General features: G+C 37.3%; 1 protein-coding gene across 1 annotated transcript in view; it reads left to right on the top strand.

Annotated features, from left to right (window-relative positions):
- LOC109374599 (thrombospondin type-1 domain-containing protein 7A) overlaps positions 1–22,889 on the top strand; it is a gene marked incomplete at its 3' end in the record, with an annotated part of 587,092 nt that overhangs the window by 261,010 nt on the left and 303,193 nt on the right. Inside the window, exon 2 of the mRNA XM_019629338.1 lies at positions 13,671–14,211. Coding sequence (XP_019484883.1) covers positions 14,013–14,211 — 199 coding nt within the window. The remainder of the gene's footprint in view (positions 1–13,670; positions 14,212–22,889) is intronic.

Genomic DNA, 22,889 nt, shown 5'->3' with positions numbered 1-22,889 from the left:
ATTCTTTTTTTCATTAAAAAATGGATACAATTTCTTTTAGGGGTATTATCATGATCACAAAATGTCTCTTTATCCCTATGAATATGGGAAAATATATAATATAAATTCTAATCTTCACCCACCCTTGCATTCTGGACATGACTCTAAATAATATTCTTGTTATATTCTGTTGCTCTACCAAGTAACAGTTTGCCCATATCTTATTTCAAAATTTGATATCAATATTTTTTAGTGAAATTAATCTAAGTTTTTTGTCATATCTTATTGTTATATCTTTATGTTTGTTGGCTTTGATGTAACAAGGAAACAAATGCAAGTCCAAATTACCTGGCAATTCTATATATGTTAATTATGTTAATAATTAATATAATAAATCAATTTAGGGAAGATGACAAAATAATATATATTGTCCCAAGATGAAAATAGATTTTTTTCTACCCCACCTCCTTTCTCCAACCAGCCTCACTTCAGGCTGTTTTTCTCAGTTAGTATGTCTTGTCTGTATTGTTTTACTTAAAATAAAATTGATTTCTATGAGGCAAGTGGAAGGGGTGAAAAGGGCGTGATTCATATAGTTATATATTGGTTTACTTACTTTCAAATGGTAGAAAGATAGGATACCCCAACTAGTACATAAATCGTAAATGAGCTTGGTGATATTTATTACTTTACAGAGGATAAAATAATAATTTCATACTATACTTTATATTTTCACTGGTACTCAGCCAAATCAGTTTTCTCTTAACCACATATGAAAAAACACAATCCATTTTTTATTGTCACTTAAGTGCTTCCGAGCAGTAGTCATCAACCTTTATATGAAACCTTAATAGTTTGTCGCTGGTATCGCTGATACTAAATTAATGATCAAACTATTTCAACATCATGATATGCTTAGTGAATTGCCATTTATATCCTCTTATTATAGTTTTTCAATTATATTCTCTTAATAGAGTTTGACTTTGAACTTTTGAAATGAAAGGGTTGCTAAGGCAACTAAAGTTGATTTGCAAGAAAAATGAACTTTTACTGTAATGGGACAGAATTTCAATGAACACTTCCTATTTTTTAAACCTCTTTTAAATTCACATTTATCAAATGAAATAAATATGCCTTTGAACCTAATCTAACCATTACAAGGCAGAAATGGAATTTAATAAGAGAAAAAAACAATGTTAAAGTTATATGCTTGCCAAACAAAAAGTATTTTACTTGAAAGCTCTTGCTAGGAGAAAATGAGTTTTATAGTTCTGTGTCTCTAAATCTGTATGACATATTAATATTTTAAATATTCCAAGATATAACACCTTGACCCTAGTCAAAGTCATTTACTGAAAGAACACACATTATTAGATAAAAAATAAGCTATATAAAATTTGAATGAAAATAAAACAATGTTCTTTGGTGAACTATTTAAAATACTCTGAATTTCATACTCTTTCACTCGTTTGTTTTTATTAAATCTTCTTTTTTACTGTTTCAGTAATCTTTAAGTCATCTTCATTATTTACATTGCATTTGCTAACTGGGCCGGTATCTACATTAACAATGTGTAGACATAGTAAGAGCATTCTACAAGGTCAACGTGCATTTCAAAATTGTGCTTAGACTTCCAACTCTGAAGATCTAACTCACTTTCCAAAAAGTACTACACTTTTTGGTGATTTAATACTTTCAAAATGAGGAAAGGAGGATGATTTCTTAGATTTTAAAAGCATTCCTCTTAATCAAATGAGTAGCAGGACATCGTTAACATTCAAGATTGAAAATATATAGAATGAAACTTCATTTGATAATGGTTTCATAGTCTGTCTGCCAATGATTCTGTAGATGTAAATACAGACTATAACGTTTAAAACTTTTACAGCTTGTGTTTACCTAATTATTCCAGAAACATTGGAAAGGGTGAATTTGTTCCTAGCAAGGTCAGATCAATCGAAGGAGTCTTGCATGGAATTAGACTTGTCAAAACACTGCTATCTGGACCATGAGATCCTAGATGGCTCTGCATACATAATGCAGCGACAACTTAAGTTTCCTGCAGCCATATAGGCATATGAAAGTAAGGTTTAATTTCAGAGCAGTATGCACTCATGACCTTTTTTGCTATACAGCGAACTCTGATTAATGCTTCCACTCCAGGTGCTGCAATAATCATTAACTCACCAATAATTGTAACTAAAATATAAACAATTGAGTGAATCTTTCAGTGCAGATTTCACTGGTTTAAAGAGGATTAGCCCCTTAATTATAAGAAACTATAATCATGTCTCTGTTATTGCTATTATTAAATGATTTCTTTTTAGTACAAATTGATTTGTGTTATTTAATTACCATATTCGTATTATCTTGCTAAAGTAAGTGTAGGAAACTACTAATCTGATTTCTTGTAAGTGTTCCTCTGTTGGAGTAATAAGAGATCTCCACAATTTCAGGGTGAATTGGGCAGGAAGTATAGCCCACTACCATTCTGGTAACCACAGGCAACAATGAAATTATTAGTTTGCTTAAATTATGATTAGAAACAATTAAAAACAAATAATATTTGATAAAATATCTATATAAAATAAATATTTTAATGAAAAATGACAAATCAAATGAACCAGTTTCAAAAGCAGCATTCTTTATGATATCTGGGTCACTATAGTTATTAGGGAATTAAAATTACAAAAATGTTAATTAAACTCAAAGTAACCACTCTACTGGAAGGCCCACGATAACTTGGGCATTCTGCAATTATCTTTGTTGAAACACAGACTTGGTGTTTTGCAAAGAAATCATTTGTTCTGCCTTAGTGACGCTAATTATTCTCAGCATGCCACCACTGTTTCAAATTGCAAAAGGCACATCAGCCTTTGCTGTATGTTGCAGGAATTAAAACCCAATCAAATGAGATAATAAAGTGCATACAAAGAATATGATATCCCTTTTGCAGTACAATAAAAGTGAAAGCCATTTAAAGAAATGTTGCAAAATCATAATTTAGAGAGGAAAAACAAGTTGTAAAGCAAATGCTTATGATTTTATTTTAATTACTTATTGCTTAGAGGTAAGCATTAGGTTTATTTATCTTGTGGTTAAGGCTCTTCTTTTGAAAGGCTAAAGAATATAGTGGCTCACAGTCCAATGTGAAGCAGCGTAGTGCGGGAGCTTTTTTAATTTCATGGAAAACGAGGTAATAGTACATATTATGTCAGGGGTCAAAATGAACCCTTGTAGGAACCGCATGAGAATATAATAAGAAAATAGTTATTAAAAATAGATTTGTATTCATGCTGCTTTGCACTTGTATGATCTGAAAGAATGAAATACATGTGTTCTTTTATTCATTAAAAAAATACCACCTGTGCTGATGTCGACAACATGTTATCCATTTAAAATTTTCTACTTATTGTTTTTTTTTCGTGAAACCTGTTTTTTTCTAAGACTACATAAACTATTAGTAGCCCCCATATATGCATAATGAGCTAATGGAATATAATCAAGTCTAGGTCTGTGTTCCATTTTGCTGAAGAGAAATCTTTGTAATTTAAACTCATTTAGTTAATACCTTTTAAAAATTGTTTGCATAGGTTTCAGGTGTACAATTCTGTAATACATCATCTATAGATCACACTGTGTGTTCACCACCCAGAGTCAGGTCTCCTTCCATCACCATATTTTTTATCCCTTTTACCGTCATCTACCACCCCCCATCCCACTTACCCTCTGGTAACCACTTACTAACAATTGTCACCCCAATAAACTTTAATTAAAAAAAATTGTTTGCTTTGGTGTTTGTTTCCTTCACATAAGTCCTTGTCAGTGATGTTTCCTGCCCCCACCAACATTGCCATTTCAAGTCACATGGGATGAAATTAAGATGGATTATAGGTTTTGTCCCTTATTTTTTATGGGAGAAACCAGAGCAAGCTCCCCTTTCAGCTGCCAAGACAGTGCAGTCACCTCAGCAGCTCAGAATGTGAAAACAGCAGGATTCAAAGATCAGCAGTGACAACACAGAGAGCATGAAGTCTCTGCTCATTACACGCTGTGGGGGCTGCCTGTGTGGAGCCGTTCGTTTCTCCTGGATAGGATCGACTGAGGATAATGCCTACTGTTAGTTACATACCAACACAATACACTGAACACGAATATCTCAATGAGCTTTTCTCTGGATCCTGTGTTCTTTCTCCGTATTACATTTTATCTTTGTTTACACCATGCCTATTATATATATTATGTTCTAGAGTCGAGGGCCCTGGCCGTTGGACTAGCACGTACAGTTCCAAGCTCAGGGCCATGCATACATGAAGGCTCAGTGAGGAAAGCATGATGTATAAGTCACTGTATCTCCAGAGTTGGACACAGTGCTTGGCCCGTAGTAGGCACTCAGTAAGCGTTATCCCATTGGTTGAATGAATGGGTGAATTTTTATCAGCGGTTTGATTTAGAGGGTATAGTGGAGATCACATAAAAACTGTGATAAAATAAGTGGGTATTATAAACTTTTCCTTAACCACAGCTGGGTCCTAATAGGAAGGGCCTAGATCTAGATATTTGGCTTGCGTAATTTTGATGGTGTTGCTCTTAAATCAGTATTGTATTCCTGTTTTTTTTTAAATTTGGACTAAACATGTAACAATTTCAGAATATTCAGACAGCTGTAGAATGAGATTTCTGTCACTGTTCATGTAGAGATGCATGTGTTTATAAGAGCATCTTGTCCATACTCTCAATCCTCTTACGTTGAGTATTCACAATTTGGTAAGTGAAATAAGTTGTGGATTAAATAGTCCTGCTGGCTCGTTGAGTTGTGAAGAATTGCCTTCATTCACATCCCTGCGTAGCTGCTTAAGTTTATCTCTTTTCAGTTGAGTAAAACAAAAAAAAATGAGCTAGTGTCCCGCCAAAACTTGGCAGCTCTTAACCCATTATTCAATTTATAAAGGACAAAAATATTATTATCATCTGGGGTCTACTGCAACATTTTCTGTGCCACCGATTAGCAAGTGAAAGAAAACTTATTTTCTTTGTAAAGCACAAAAGGATGCAATTGTCGTTTGCTGAGGCAGGTTAGCATCTGCATCTCAAGGGAAAAACTTTTGAAAGTAACAGATCTGCCAGTACCAATTAATTAGGAAGCTTTTCATTCTGGTTTCAGTTACAGACTTGTACTAGCCGCTTGTGAAAATTGGTAGTGACGTCTGCTATCACCACGGGGTAGTACAATGGATGGAGCTAATTTACTGACATTTGCTTTTTTTCTTCTGTGTCATATCTTCATCTTACACTGAGCTTGATTTTCATTGCCAACTGGTGAATTCAGCATAGTTATAGATTTTTTTCTATTGCATTATTATGCATGGTGTATGAGATGTAAGCATATCTTACTCTCCAAGAAGGAGTGCATCTTACACTTGTAAGTACCAAGATGTGTTGAACAGCTGGTGTCTCTTCACCACCTACTAAGCAGAAATATAAAGAAAGGCCATTCTCTTAGCAAAGGAAGATCTATCAACTCAAAATAATCAGTAGTAACACTGTCAAACATATTTGTCAATTTGTTTTTAAAACAAACACAACTTTTATATAATAAATTTTGTCTCATGGACAATCTTTAGGTTTTTAATTCATTTATGGGTAATCATGTATGCCAGGATTCATTCTTTCTTAGAAAATTATTGTTGTTTTGTTTGTTTTTTAAAGATATATATATTTTTTAATTGGGGAATTGGGGGAAGGGGAACAGACAAGTTGCTGTCTTTTTGTTCTTCAGTCTAGTTTTGGAGGACGTTGCTTCACTGGCCCAAGTTGGCACTGTCATTGCGCTCTTCCCGGGCGAGGCAGATCAGTCGCCAGCTTCTGGACGGCCGCTGGCTGCTCACGCTGGCTGCTGGCTACACATGGTAGCCCATGGCAACCCACTGCCACAGGGGCTGCAGCCTACTCCGTCGCTGGTGACTCATGGCAGCCCAGCTCCAGGTTGAGCTGTTGTTCAGCATCTTAGCTGTAGAGGGCAGTGTCACTGGCCCTCATATGTGGGATCCGAACCGGGGTCCTCTGGCATCCCAAGCCAGCTCTTAAACAATGTGCCACTTGGCCGGCCCAGTAAATTATTGTTTTGAATTCTGCTTATCTGTTCTTAGAGCACTTGGGCAGTTATTTCCCTTCCTAATTATTAAATATATATATTTTTTATTTTAGGCATGGGAATTATTTAAATTATTTCCCTCTTTTCACAAGTACTTGTCATGCATCTGTTGTGGACTTGTACTAGGAATAAATTCAAATTAGACAGACATTTGTGTTTATTATATTTTTTCAGCGCAGAGCTCCTTTATAGAATCACTGATTTCCAGAAAGCTGTTTCTAATTTTGGCAATAAAATGTATAGGGAAATCATGGTATTCTACTACTTTCAAATTCTCCACTGACTATATGGAAAAGTTGTAAACCTCTGTATTTTTTCTTTTGCCACATAATAGTATCTAAATGTTCACAGCAGAATTATTTATGATAGCCAAAAATGGAAACAACTCAAATCCATGCACTGATTAAAAGATAAAAAAATGTAATATATGCATACAACAAAATAGTATTCAATCATAAAAAACAAGGATGCATTGATTCATGATATACCATGAATGAACCTTGAAAATTTATTCTGAGTGAAAGAAGCCATTCACAAAAGGCCACATGTTATATGATTTCATTTACATGAAATGTTCAGAATGTGTCAATCCATAGTGACAGAAAGTGAGTGAGCAGTTGCCAGAGTATGGGGGAGGGGTAGAAACTGCTAATGGGCTTGGGATTTCTTTTTGGCTTAATGAAAATGTTCTAAAATTACATGATGGTGACAGTTGTACAACTGAATAAACCAGTGAATTATATACTTTAAATGGGTGCCTTTTATGTTATGTGAACTATGTCTCACCAGAGCTGTTAATAAAACAAAACAAAACATATATAATAACATATATAATAACATAAAACATAGTAAATAGTAAAAATGATATGTAATATAACCACATGAATAATTACATTAAATGCAAATAATCTAAAAACCCCCATCCAACAGCAGAGGTTATTGGATTGGATAAAAATATCAAACTCAACAGTATGCCATTTACCAGAGATTCAAACGCACAAGTTGATTGAAAGTTAAAGGATTGGAAAAATATATACCATGCAAACAGCAGTCGTAAGAAACCTGGAGTAGCTGTATTATGAGAAAAAGTAGACTTCACAATAAGGAAACATTGGTAGAAACAGTGAAGGACAAAAGATAAGCATGAAAGGGTCAATACATCGGGAAAGTATAACCATCAGTGCATTTGTGCACACCTAACAACAGAGCTCTCAAATACAAGCCATTAAAACTGATCCACCTAAAAGGAAATATAGACTATTCAACAATAATATCCGGAGCTTTCAATAATCCCCTGTCAATAATTGATAAAACAACTAGACAGAAAATCAGCCAGGATATAAAATATTTGAACAACACTATCAACTGACTTGAACTTTCTAAAACACTTGACTCAGTGGAGGACACATTTCTTTTTAAGTGCATGTGAAGCACTCTTCGCTATAGCACATAAGCTGGATCACAAAACAAGGCTCGTTAAATGTAATACTTGGCACTTCTATTACCATCGTGCTGGAAGTTTTAGCCCGTGTAATAGGCAAGACAGTAAATATAATCATAATAGTAATAATCTTAAAGGTTTGCAGGTTGAAAAAGAATGTTTAAAAAGCCTCTATCTACAGATGGCAATTTTATATACTGAAAAACCTGAAATTCAGAAAATGTCTATTAGAATTAAAAGATGAGTTAAGCGAGATTGCAGGATACAAAATTGAAATGTAAAAGTCGACTTGATTCCTGTATCTTAGCAGTAAATAATCCAAAATCAAACTCAGAAAGCAGTTCTAGTCAAGAGTACATCGTTAACAGTAAAACAATTAGGTATACATTTAACAAAATAAGTGAAAGCTGTGAACGGAAAATTATAAAATATTCATGAAAATTTGCAAGTATTTAAATAAATGGAGAGGTATTCCATGTTCATGAACTGGAAGACTCAGTCCTGTTAAGATGGCAGTTCACTTCAAATTGATCTCTATCTAAATCTCAGCAGGAATTTGTAGAAATTGAGAAGTTGATCCTAAAACAGATAAGCGAATGCACAGGACCTGGACTAGCCAGAACATTTAGAGAAAGAAAAAAGTTGCAGGTCTTACCTTATTAAATTTGAAAAATTAGTAGAAGCTACAATAATCGAGAGAGTGTGGTAGGAGCATAAGCAGGCTTATATGTCAGTCAAACAGAAATAAACCTTTCCATTCATGGTCACTTGGTTTTTTGTTCAGGTGTACAAAACAATGTAACAGTTACCGTATTTCCCCAGGTATAAGATGTACTCTTTTTTCGAAAAATTTGGGGTCAAAACTGGGTGTCTTATACAGTGGTTGTAGATTTTTTTACTTTGCATTTCCTGCTTTTTTTCGAATTTCGCTTTTTTTATGATGAATAAAACTTGAGTTCAATAACTTTAATTTATTTTTTTTTTCAAATTTCCATCCCCAAAATTAAAGTGCGTCTTATACATGGGGAAATACGGTAGACATTTACACCCCTCACAAAGTGATAACCCTCCTCCCCCAATCTTCTACCCTCTGACAGCATATATAGCTGTTACAATGCCATTGACTCTATTCCCTATGCTAAAGCGCTAGGACAATTCAAAGAAAAAAAGAATGGTCTTTTAAATGGCGCTGGAGCAATTGGATATTGAGTTGAAAAATAATGAATTTAGAACCTTACTTGATACCACTCACAAATGGATCAGAGACTGAAATCTGTACAACCATCTCTCCTACTGGTGACATGAAACTTAATGATTCTGGCGGCCCTCTCACCAACACATTCCTGATGGCTTTGGTGATCGGTGTACTCTCGTTTCCTTGGGTCATAATCCTTCCTTGGGTCTTTGGTTTTCTGACATAATGTATCTACTCCAGCACGTCCCTTCCTCCCCTTGTCACTTTGGTAATTTAGGAATTTCAGTTTCTATCAGTGTTTCTCCAGATTTCTAGGAACCACCCAGTGTGCGCCATGCCTTTCAGTGCTTGACAGGATGTTAAATCCCATATCCTGGAGTGTTCCCCCAAGTCAATGAGCTCTCTCTTTTCCTGTCTAGGTCCTGACACCTAGTCAAGCCTCTCAAAAGATAGCCCGGTGGATACTCTCCTGGCTCCTCATAGCACATCGTAGCTAATTCTCGAAGCCTCTTTGCTCTGTAGTCATCATTCTGTTATAATAACAGGCCTAGCATATCCTAGGCTGACAATGTTGGGACATGGGCTTGGTTATCTGCCTGGAAACTCGGAGAGGTGGTGGGGCAGGCCTTACAGGGAAGAGGGTGTGCCCACTGTTAAGAGGGGGTGGGGTGGGCTGCCCCTGAAGCCTTGGAGAATTTAGAAGAGTCTGGGGAGTCAAAGACCTTGGGGACATCCACCCAACCACACAAACTTGTCCCACACATTAACTTCTAGTTTTCCCAAAGCAGAGCCCTGATCTTAGTATAACAAACCTGCCTTGGCTGATCATTCAGTCATCTTTATGGTTGTCAGCTCTTTAAGTTTTCAGCTTGATCTTTAGCTTTTTACTACTCCCGCCACTGCTTGAGACAAGGGTTCTTTTTAAGGACTCCTGGCCTTCATATTTAGTTTCCAGTTGTTTGTTGAAGGCCTGTGCCTTATCACAATCCACGCATAGAACACTGATAACTAGTGATAACTACTCAGCTGTGTTATGCTTGTAAACATGTATCTCTGTACTTTTCAAATGCTTAAAACATTGCGTCCGCCAGGATGTTCTCCTCTACAGAAACATTCTCCTAAGTCACCACTGGTGAATTTTTTTTAACAATCAGGGCATTATTACCTTGTACCAGAGACTGTTGATGCCTCGCATACCACCTAGGATGGGATCCTTATTATAAAGTCTATAGTGAATGAGTCCCCAAACCCTAGAAAGATCTAAACCATAATATTCTACATTTTCATCTGATAATCAAAACAAGGGATCTAATTATTTGTAGCAGATCCTTATTGTTTCCAAACAAGTTTAGTTTTGATTAAAATGGTGAAACCATGGGATTAGTTTTCTTTCTGTAAAACTATTTGAAATTTGGAATCTGCCCTCTTGTCACTACACATAAATACAAACCAGCAAACTATAATAAACCTATCAACCAACAAAACACAGTTGTTATAAAGTAAAAGGAATTAAAAGGAAAATAGGGTGAATATTAGTTAGAATTGGGAAAGAAAGTAAAATCTGGGGCTCTTTATTACGAAAGATAAAATGTGAACTGTTTTATCTTTTAATAATTTGGTGGGTGTGGCACGAAGTGGGGAATAGAAAGAAGCCCAAAATAAATTTTGTCTACCCCAAACCTTGGTCAAGTATGACACCTAGAGGCTGCACAAACAGAATTCCTTTGGGTGTTTTTTTGTTTGTTTGTTTGTGTTTTGTTTTTTTAATAAGACAAATACATTTATGTAGAGAAAATTTAAAATTTTTATTTCAAAATGGACATTGACGCTTCCATATGTAACACTCCATCAATGAATAACTGTATATTTCTTCATTTACTAATTGCTTCATAAAAAACTGATATTAAAAGTTGTCTCCCTTTCTGGCAAGTAATTCAATTTTTTATGATTGATTTTAAATGTTGGGAGTAATCACTGAAAGTCATTGTCCATATGTCTTATAGGTCATGAAAAATGCTTATACGCTTGTTTTCTAATAAAGGAGAAAACACGCGTGTAGATATATCCACACTCTCACTCTGGAGTTTGGAAATGATAACAAAACTGATAAAGATAGATGAAAGGACACCACATGAGAGCTGACAGGTTCAGAATTGTCTCATTTCTAAACATTAAGAAATATGTTTTGCATTTTTCATCCATTGGTTTGGAAAACTTTTATAGCCCCGGCTCATTAATACTTGAACAGTTCTTCATGAAAAATGATGAATGACTTACTTCACGGCAGACTGTACAGATGGTCAATTTAATCTGCATCCTTGAGACTTCTCATGACTACATTGTGACATCATGTCATTAAACATTTGTGTGTTATTTATATCATATTCTAGAAAACAAAGCATGCTGTCTTTCTATCTCTTGCTGTCTATCAGTTTTATTGATAGCATTTGTCCAACTGGACACTATAGCTTTCACAAAGGAACATTTATCTGAATATATATATCACTTCTGTCTCCTCAGAGACCCATACATTTTTGTCCTCAAGTGCAATAATGGCATTGTTATAGAACAGATATGTGGCAGTGGTGGAGACAAATGTTTATATGACTGTAGTTTCTGTAGCCTTGTCCAGATATGTCTTTACTACTGACTGATTGTGCATGTGTATGTGTTTACGTGTGATCCTTAAGCCTTGTATCAATTGAAATTGAAAGAAAAAGGCCAATTGTAGGCTATTTTCAAACACTGCTGCAGAACATTCACCCTCGTTGTGTATTTTAAATGGCAGCACATTTTGACTTAGAAGTGGTCCCTGGATCTTATGTATAACGCGTGAAGTTGCAGCTATTGTACAATGTTTAAACTTTTTCCCAGTTGAGTAATTATTATACATCCATGGATAAATATAAAGATTAGAGTCTTAAATTTTCTTTTGACATCAAGCTATTAAGTATAGCATCTAATGGATTTTCGAAGGGCTAAGTAATTACCCCACACATTAAATTGTACTAACTTGACTTCTTAGATGCTCTGTCTTCTGTTATGTAATGAGTTTCTATTTGGCGGATTGATTTGGGACTTCCCAAGAATGCTTACAATGGGCTGAAATTAATAGGGTGCTTCCACTTGAAATCCTTCCTGTGCCAGAGCTAGAAGATTTCAGGGTTTAGGGCTCCACCAGCAAACAGGGAGAAAACACTGCCATTGTGGAGGGGTATTGCAGCATTCTCCTTAAGAGGACAACCAAGCTGGTCCTATTTTCTTCTTTGATGTAACTGTGGAAACAAGTTGCTCTTTCAGGGAGCCATACATTAGTTAAGATGAGGCTCGTTTTTATCCCTTATCAACCTGTAATCTTTTGATTGTTGCCTGTTTGTCACCAGTGAAGAAATAGTAATCCACACTAGCTTATCTCTCCTAATCACAGATTCACAGAGCTAGGGGCTCTGTGAGCTTTTAATTCTCTCTTAGAGGTCTAACAGAGTGGAAAGTAAACAAAGGCTGAATTTGCAACCTTCAACGTTGCTAATTTCCTCTGATGTCAGAATACTTAAACAGGCAGGACCTGGGAATTATTTGATCAAACCTGCTTTTAATCTAATGCAGGCAGAAGGGCTGTGTCTGGAATGATCCGAAGAACGACAGGCGGCGTCCCAAGAGAGCTTTATGGAAGGTTTTTCCTTTTCCAGAAACACTGGCTTCCTCATTTTAAACTCTTGGGTTGGCTCTGTTGGTGGAGTAAATTCATAAAGAGTAGTTTTCCTGCTTTTCAAATTTTATTTTATTTGGCCAAGCATTGCTGACCGGATGTGAATAGTGTTCTTTGGCTTTCTTTTGGCTGTATTATTAATTGGCTAGGTGCCTTGATATTATTTTAGCTTTACTAGGAAATGAATTAATAAAAGGTCATTATTGGGGGAAAGAAAAAAAAGAGAGAAAGGGCAAAGCATTATCTGACTTCACACACATTCCTCTATTACTACTGGCTTAAGAAAGTGCAAACACAAAGAACAAAAGACCCAAACCCATGAGGTTATTTAGATTATGAAAGGCGTTTTTCTACAGTAAGGGGTCAGAGAACTCAGTGCCAGGGATTTTTAAGGAAAACATTTATTAATTTAGAGATATCCAAGTAATGGAAACTCAGTTTTTTTCCTTTAATTTTACAAGTGTGTGGCTACTTAAAGGCAGCGTATTTTTGACAGAGAAGTAGATAAAGGGGTAATACTTTTATTTACTCCATATCTGAAATATAAGTTTTTGATCAGTTTTTGTAAAATTGTATCCACTTAACTAGATAGTATGGTGAATATTTATTAAATACTAATTCTGTTGCAAAGGCTATTAAAAGACAATGAACTTTGACTTGACACAGTAGAGCAATATTAATCATATTTTTATGGAGAACAGATTAAGTTAAAAAAACATTTGAAAAAGTATTTAAGTGCATTTCTTCAGCGAGTAAACATCTCTGCTGTTTTACTATGTTTTACTTACCCATCTGATCATACACACTGCTCCCCACATAAACTAATTCAGAAGGCATCGCTTAGAATAAATTATAAACACTGATGCTTAATGTAAATAAATATACACTGTGAATAACATGCCGCTAGAGCTAGCATTTGACTCCTTGGGTGACGATGAATTTCAATGCCTGTTATTTGTCATGCTGAAGCCTGTCGGGTGATGATTCTTTTTATTGGTGTATCCTTCCAAACATATTTCATCACACCATGTGCACGGGAGTTCTCTGGGCGGGTATGTTGCATCTGGGTGTCCCCTCTGCCCGTCGTTCATTTCCTTTCTCGCCCTTGAGCCCTCCCCGCCCCCCCCCCTCCCTTGCTACCTCCAGTCCCCTCTCCCTCGTTTGGGCTCACACCCCTCTCCTCTCTCTCCAGCTGGCGGCGGGGGCTGCGCTGCCTCCTGGACCTCGAGGACCTGCTCAGTCAGCTGGGGCCCTCTGCGGACGGCTGCCTCCCTCGCCGCTAGGACTTGCCACTCTGCGTGGTATGGCAGCCTCAACAGCATCCCCGCCAGTGGCGGTGGCCGCGGCAGCCACGGCCGCCACGGACGCTATTGTTCCCTGGTGTTAAAGGAGCTTTCCCTCCTTTTCATCTGAAACGAACAATAGCAGGGAAGAGCTTTGCTTTCGGTACTCCTTGGGAAGACGGTCGGAGGGCGAAGAAGAATCCCCTGTCCACCTCGTTTGGGATCTGGACCCTGGAGCGGCTGCAGACGGCATGGGGCTGCAAGCGAGGCGCTCCGAGTCCTGGAGCCCGGGAGCTGAGGGCCCGCGCCGGGGCGTCCTGCAGCTGCTCCCACCGCCGCCGCCGCCGCCGCCGCTGCTGCTGCTGCTGCTGCTGCTGCTGCGCTCGGGCTCCTGCGGGGCTGCAGCCCAGGGCGAAGCGGAGGCACCCATCCTGTATCTGTGGAAGACTGGTAAGTGGGACGGAGTTCCCCCTTCTTCCTACTTCATATCTGGGTCCACGTTACGAAACTGCTGGGCTTCAGGGGACGCCCCTGTGCTTCTCGATGCCCCCGGTGTGCTGGGATCCTAAGGTTAAAAGTGCGATGCTAGGGAAGCAAATTAGGTCACGTCCGATGCTCTTCGGAAAGAAAAACCTAACAACTCAAAAGAGGCATTCGTGAGTCACCGGAATGCTATTTTCTCGCAGCTCTCTAGTTAACGAGGACGACCGACGCTGCACTTTCAGGATGAAGTGCAGTGTTTTTTAGCCTCAGGATTCTCACTGTGCTAGGAGTTGCTTAAATATATTTCTAGCAAAGAACAAGGAAGCAGTTTAGCCCCGGTCTTTCTTCTGTCTTGAGGCAAACTATATTTGCTCATTGCCGTGATACAGATGGCTATAGAGTTCGATTTGTTGAGTACAGCTTTGCGATATATGGGACACGTGGAAACAAGCCAAACAAGAACAGTTCTGACAGCCAGAGGCAAACGGGCTCTGGTGAGCCCACTGAGCCCAGGTAAAGCTCAATTCTTAACTCGTGAATTGAGCGATTTTTAAAGTGCACAGTGGTTAGGATGTTGAGGTTTAAACTTTTCCTGTCTTGAGAATTATTTTGCTTTGCTTTCAACCAACCAATCAAAACAACCACTAATTGTTCCTCTGAACCTCGAGACAAAAGTGCTGACTGGAGGTCCTGGCGGGGCAGCGACAGGCAGGAAATACAATACCAAGTGAGGAATGACTACCCCCTCTCCAGCAAGCGGCTCCTTTCTCCTCCAAAGGACACTGAGAATCCTTCAACAGACCTGAAACTTCACGTTTATAGCAATGAAGTAGGAAAAGTTATTGCTGTTGCTTAGGGCTAGGGATACATTCGGTTTCATGGCAGTGACTTAATAACATTAAGAGGGTTCAGTAGAAAGGAGGGAGAGTGTGTATTTGTCAAAGGATTGCAAACAAGTTACAGAGAAGGAGCGGCTTTCCTGGCTTCAGCTATCTGTAGCCCTCTGCTGCCCAGACAGATTAGTCCACTCTAATGATTGCACTGATATCCTGAATTTTTAAAGAAGTTGTAGCTGTGCAGCAACTTAGGAAATTGAACAGAAATTTACTTAAAGCTAAAATAAAGTACACAATTTGCCTCCCAATGTTGTATGAAATATACACACACACAGACACACAGACACACACAGATACATACACTGGTTTTTAAAAAAGCCATCTTGATTAGTGTTAGCCATCCTTGTTAACATTCACAGTTTAAAGATTGGTTGATTAGTGGATGCAGAGGAAATCAAATGAGTTTATTTCCATTTAAAACAAAGAGTTGAAGATCTGTAATTCAGCTAAAGCCATGGTTTTACTTTTGAAAAGCTCAGCGAACAACAATCAAACTGTAATTTACCATTAAACGGTATTATTTGGATACTTGGTAAAAGCTTCTCAGGTAAGCAAATGTTGGACAAAATCGTACTGGTCTGGTTGAAATTTGTACTGTTAAAGTAATAAGAGCCAAGCAGGAATTCAGATAGAAAAAGAGTCGAGGCAACATTCACTGTGCAGGATCTGAGGTACCAATATACGTCAACATCAATGCCATGGTGGGAACACAGGCCGGTAGGCAGTGTAACATGGAAAGCTGTCAGGAGCTAGGCTATGGACACCTTGGTTCCAGCGCCAGCTCCAGCTCTGGCTAGTTATATGAATGTTGGCAATTCGTTTAACTTTTGACCCCTAGTTTTTTGAACTGCATATAAATGTGATACATTCTCTGACTATTAAGTGTTATGAAGATCAAGTGAATGAGTTATGAGAAAGTAATCTGTAAACTCCAAAGTTCCGTGCCTATGCAGATATCAGCTGGTATGATGAGGATGATAATGGCATCTCTTTTATGATGATCCTTGGTTTGGTGAAAAAAAGTGAATTAAACTAAAGAGCAAAATAATGACTTATTTATTTATTTATTTGTTTGTTTGTTTATTTATTTAGAGAAGGAATAGAGACATTGCCATATCTATAAAGGAACTGAGAGTAGTTACTGGAGGAACTAGGGAATAGTTAAAGGGGAGGGGTGCACTGTAAATGAAAATACAGGGATGACAGAATCATAAGTGTTTCTCACTTGATGAAAATAAAGAGCAGGGAGGGAGTTGGGGGAGAAAGTTAGGTGAGACAGTCCAGAATGTCCACTCCACTGGGACATTGTTTGTTCTTGGTACAGCAGATTATAGGGAGTCATTTCATTGGTGAGATCATTGAATTAACGTGATGCTGTGAAAGGTGCACAGGATGAGAAGCTGGGACAGAAACTCTCACACTGTTGTCAGTAACACGCGATGGAACCTTGGCAAAGCCACCTAATGATTTTGGCTGTTGGTTTCTTATTTTGTAATAGTCATTGATTAGAAAAGCTAACCAAAAAGAAAAGTTGATATCTAAGGGCTTTTTGAGCCTGAAAGTGTACCATATGTATAAATACATATGCACATACATATACCATAAACATACATTATGCATATGTATGCATACATAGTGTATTAACATGTATACATGCACATAATACATAAGGTTTATGATACATGATATATAATATGTAATGTGTATTTTATGAAAAGTTAATGTATAAAGTGTATTATATGGAAGTTTATTAAGTTAAGTCACAACAAAGAGTTATTGAGGACTCACTGTGTGACTTACACGAAGTCACTGTTGTAGAGGCTGACTAGAATTTTGTCATTCCTGCCCTCAAGAAATTCAAAATTGAATAATACTATAAATACACAACAATTATGACATGGCATACCATACTCATAAACAAAACACTATGAGAGCAGAGAGGTTGTGTAGCTGATAAATGGGGTCGTGGAGGGTTTCAAAGAAGAGTTAATGTTGACCTGGATTTTGAAGGGTGAGCTAGATTTTTACTCAGGAAGGAGTAAAATTTTTACTCATGGAAGTCCATTGCAAGCAGAGGGAAGAGCGAAAATAAAAATTAAAGACATGAGAGCATTCCCAGTTCTTGGAATTACTACAGCTCAAGTCCAGGATGTTTGGTGGGAATGAATGGAGTTAATGTCAATGAGGTGAATTGGAGCCAGATTGTAAAAAAACCTTCAAACTGTGGTCAAGACGTTAGGGCTTAACCTCTAATCAGGTGGAAGCCATTGGAAAGTTTGAGCAGAGGATTGACATAGTCTTTGCCCAGAATGGAGAGAGGTAAGGTAACAGGCTGCGAGGTCAGTAAGGAGAGGGCCTGAGAGGCACAGGGAAGCAGAACTAGGACCGTAGAAGTTTTAGTGAGGAGAGGAGGACTGGGGTCACATTGCAGAAGTTTTAGCTGAGGTTTAAAGTGAGGAGACACAGCATCAGCGAAGGAGAAGAGGAACTAATGCCATTAAAATCTCCATCATGTCTGTACCCAGTACCTTGAAACATAGAATATGAAAGAAGGAAGAGCAGATTTCTTGGGGTTGGGGAAGAAGAATATCAATTTAATTCAGATATACTGAACTTGAGGGAGCAATAATTCATTCAGATGAATAGATCTAATGGGAAACTTATTGAATGGGTGGGTAGTTTAAGAGAAAGAATAAGGCTGAAGGTGTAGGATTGGAACTCTATAAATACATGATATTTTAAGACATGGTAATGGGAGCAATCATTAAAAGAAGAAAAAAATAGAAAAGTGAACAGGATACATCACAGAGAATATTGAGATTTGAAGGGCCACTATGGAAAGAGCCTGAGAAAGTTTGGCCAGAAGTGGTCCAAGGAAAATGGCAATAGGTACTACATGGAAGACGATAAGTTATGAAGGGGATGGTGGCAAAAAGTATAAAAAAATTCTGAAAGCCTGGAAAGGGACTATGAAATATTTCAGAAAAGATCAAGTGAAAGGAGGAATTGGTAAGATAATTCATAGTGTTTTGGGAAAGAACATTTTAAGTAGAGGAGTAGAGATATAAACTTGACTGAATAATAATCAAGATAGTGGAAAAAGCATAATATCGATAAAGTCAAATAACTAATTGACATTTCAGTCTCTCCGCTACACTGTTGTTTTTAACAGAGAAAACCCAAGAATATAAGATATTAAAAATATTTATTAAAATATAAAATGTTTCAACAGCTTTGTGTCACAGTCATTTGAAAGGTAACTTTTAAATTGTCTTATATGAATAATTAGAAAACATAGAATTAGAATAATTAGAATACACAGAGGTAAAGCACTTGTATTATTAGAGGATGAATAATTAGTGTTACTGATAAGTTTTAAGTTTTTCACTTTTTAATATTCTAGAATATGGAATTGTTTCAGTAATAATTATGGCTAATTATATTCACCTGGCAGTTCTAAATTAAGAGCATCACTGCATTGAACAAAATGTGATTGAGTTAACATGAATCAAACAGAAAATATTGAAGACATCGAACTTCTATCAACTTCTGTCATAGAAATATATTTTCACAAAGGTCTTAATGAAGTAACTGAATTAATTTTTATAATAGTGAAATTATCCTGAAATTCAAGAAACAGGTACACGCTAGCCATTGCTCAGAATACAGGTGATGAGGATATTTTGCAGGTGTGGCTTTCTCTCAAGGAAATTATTTCTCACATGAAATACTTTGACCTAGGCTCATTCAATGCAAGATAATACTATTAATGACAATCACTGTCTTTTACACAGTAAATTGGGCATAAAATAATACCTTGCTTCAATATAAAATGAAAACAAGTGTTATCCATATTCTGCAAGGTATATGAGAAAATATCAATCCCAATTTGTTCATTAAATTCAATGGAGAGGGCAATGTCATTCCAGTAGTATTAACATTAGGGTGGCATTATCTTAATAAGAGTGTTTTGCACCTCAGCTGTGCTTACAGTTTGCCTTAATTGGGAATATGGAATGGAGGATAGGGATGGAGTAGAGTGGACAGACTGTGGACATCCATGTCAGTTAATCCAGAGCAACATGGATCAGAATACATCCATGTTACCTACAAAATTATTACATTTTCCTGAATCTTTTTCCCTCATCTCCAGTATGGATAAGTAATATGTATCCCATAGGGGTTTTCTGCAGATTAAGTATGGTAACATATGTTATGTACCAGTTGAATGCTTGATATATATTAGAGCTTCAGTAAATGGTAGCTTCATTATTGCTGTTATTCAGTTATATAATATAATGACTACTTAATTTTATGACCTGGAGCAAGTCCAGTAATGTGCATTAGCTTCCTCTAAAGCATTTTTTTTTGTAATTGAACTAGAAATTACAAATTGATACAGTTAGAGTGCTAGATACTCCAGGAAATCATAAGGGAGAACAGCGTTGTGGGGTGGAAAGAACATGGGCTTTGGCATAAGACAAATTGCTGTTCAAATCTGGCTTCTTCCTGACTGGTCAAGTTACTTAAACTCGCTGACTTTGTTTTCTTTCATTAGAATGGTCACAGAGTTTTGAAGTAAGAGGACATTTGTCATGTGTAACAGATAGTAAATAATAAGATCTAGCACAATGCCCTAAGTATAGGACATTCAAAAAATGTTAGGTCTCTTCCCGTTCTTTATCTTTTTATCCCCTAAAAATGACATAACTTGTGGAATTTTACTGATCCAACACATTTCTCTGTCTTCTCCAACTGAGGGACACCATGGAAAACAAATAAAACAAGCCTAGAAAGAGAAGTTATTTTTATTATAGGATTGTCTTTTTCTTTTTTTTTTTACTTTGGCACTTACACGTAGACATCATGGACTAAAGATGATAAAAATATTTTAAGCAGTACATTCAGGGTGAATTATTTAATTACCTTTTTTTTATACTTCATTTTGTGTTGTGTCTCAGTGGATGTTTTAAGAATCTGACTTTCCACATTCTTGGAATTAACATTAGCACATATGCTTTCCAAATTAAATGCTTTCACAGTAGAATTGTTTGTGGTTTAGGGACTGTTTTGTTTTACTTCTTAGTTGATTATTTAAATTAACTTAAAAATACAACATTTTATATCTTTTTTTTAAAAAGATTTTATTGGGGAATTGGGGAAGGGGAACAGCATTGGGGAATCGGGGGAGAGGAACAGACAAGTTGCTGTCCTTTTGTTCTTCAGTCTAGTTGTGGAGGACACTGCTTTACTGGCCCATGTTGGTATTATCATTGCGCTCTTCCCAGGAGAGGCAGTCGCTCGCTGGCCATTGGACGGCCGCTCACCGAGGCTCACGGCAGCTCATGCCTGCTGCCGGCCACTCATGGTAGCTTACGGCAGCCCACTGCAGCCTCACTGCAGCCTATGCCATTGTCGGCCACTCATGGCAGCCCAGCTCCAGGTCGAGCTGCTGTTCACCATCTTAGCTGTAGAGAGCGCAACGTCACTGGCCCATGTGGGAACCGAACCGGAGGCCCTGCTGCTCAGAGCTCTCATTCACAAGCCAACTCTTAACCAACTGAGCGGCTCAGCCAGCCCCAACAGTTGATATCTTGTTTGCCTACTCTTCTTTCTTCGCATACATAGCAGAGTTAGTGCTCAAAATTCATTAATTGGTTATTCGGATCAAAAGTCAAATGCTCAGGTGGATTTGTGAAGCTTTAATATCTCAATGACTCTAATAACTCAGGCCACTCCTTATGCAAATTATAAGTAGCTACCTGATTTGCAAAATGATGGAAGCCCTAATCAGGACTGAGGTTGAGAGCTAGAGAGCAGCACATCCCCAGACTTTTTACTATGTATCATTGCTATATAAAGAATTGGCTTGATGGTGGCAGGATCAGATGCTGATTTCTCATTAGGTGATTGGAGATGTGCGATATGCCTTGGATCCTCGTAGGAGAAAATCAAGCCTCTCAACCTCTGATAGAAGTTGGAATGGTGACACTGGACAGCAGACTCTCTGGGAAGGGGAGAGTGGGAGCCTCTCAGCCTAGCAAATATATAAAACAGCTTCCCTTGGAATTAATATAAAGGCACATTAGAGTGGCCCTTAATGAAAGGAGCGTCAGGGAAATAGCATTTGGGAAAATATATCTTTCCTATCACAAGCACATCACAGAGGTGATAATGAGTCATACAGTAGAGATACTTTTTTTTTCTAATTTTTATCATTAGAGCTTTACTCTTGACACTTTAGAATGCATTAAACGATGAACAATAAAGGAAGTTGCATTTAATCCCCAGGTACCTGAGCAATAAGAAAAGTAATATTTAGAGGAAGTGATATAAAAATTAAAAATACATTGGAAAAGATTTAGGGAAACATGGCAGTACTTATAACAGTGATACCAAAAGGTAATCTCTTGCTTCTGGGGCATAACTGAACCTAACCACAAGGGTGGCCTTTCATCTTCTAGAAGCACTGTTGAGCTAATTGATAGTTTGCATAGTTTGCCATATGAAATCATTATCTTTCTTGTGTTGTTCTTATTGGTTCCATATTGTATCAAAGTTATACCATGAGGAAAAAAAATGAAATAAGGGCAGATGTGAAAAAGTACAACAGTGCTTCTTATATAGACAATAATTTTCAAATGACACATGTAATTGAGTAATATTCAGGGGACCTCTATCCCCAGGAGACATCAGAGAATCATGGTCCACATGGAATTTACTGAGTGACATCAGTAAACTCAGGAGAAGCTAAGCATGACTGCTAAAACTTGAGGGGGAAGTGAGACGTTATAAGAGCAACAAAACAAGGAGAGAAAAGAGAAACCAGCAAATCATCTGCATTCTTTTAAATTTTATTTAATAGGTTTTATTTTTGAGTAGTTTTAAGTTTACAGAAAACTAAGTCAAAAGTACAGAGTTCCCATATACCCCCTTTGTCTACCCCTGTTTTTCTCTATTATTAACATCTTGAATTAGTGTGGTACACCTGTTAAAATTGATGAGCCTATTTTGATACATTATTAATAATTAAAGCCCATAGTTTATGTTAGTGTTCACTCTAATGTGCATGCTCGGTTTTGGACAAATATATAATGACATGTGTCTGCCATTAAGTATCATGTAGAGCAGTTTCACTGACCTCAAAATCCTCTTTGCTTCACCTGTTCATCCCTCCATGCCTCCCTCTCTCCCCCTAAATCCATAGTAACCATTGATTTGTTTTCTGTCTCCATATTTGTGCGTTTTCATGTATGTCATATAGTTGGAGCAATACAGTATGCAGCCTTTTCACATTGGCTTCACTCAGTAATGTGCGTTTAAGTTTTCTTCATGTCTTTTCATGAGTTGATAGCTCATCTCTTTTAATTGCTGAATAATATTCCATAGTATAGATGTAGCACAATTTATCCATTTACCTTTTGAAGGACATCTTCGTTGTTTCCAAGTTTTAGAAATTATGAGTAAAGCTGTGATAAATATCAATGTGCAGGTTTTTGTGTGGACGTAAGTTTTCAGTTTCGTTGAGTAAATACCAAAGAGCACAATTGCTGGGTCATATGGTAAGAGTATGTTTAGTTTTGTAAGGAACTGCCAAAACTGTCTTCCGAAGTGGCTGGTACCAACCATTTTGCATTGTATCTTGTCATTGTTTTAATTTGCTGTTCCCTAGTCACATCCAGTGGAGCATTATCCTTTCATCTGTTTATCTTACGTCTTCTTTGGTGAGAGGTCTGCATTCTTTCCATA

Source organism: Hipposideros armiger, unplaced genomic scaffold (genome assembly GCF_001890085.2).
Source record: "Hipposideros armiger isolate ML-2016 unplaced genomic scaffold, ASM189008v1 scaffold_842, whole genome shotgun sequence".
Classification (NCBI taxonomy): Eukaryota; Metazoa; Chordata; class Mammalia; order Chiroptera; family Hipposideridae; genus Hipposideros; species Hipposideros armiger.
The sequence above is the reverse complement of the archived record's forward strand: the minus strand, read 5'-3'. Positions and strand labels throughout refer to the sequence as shown.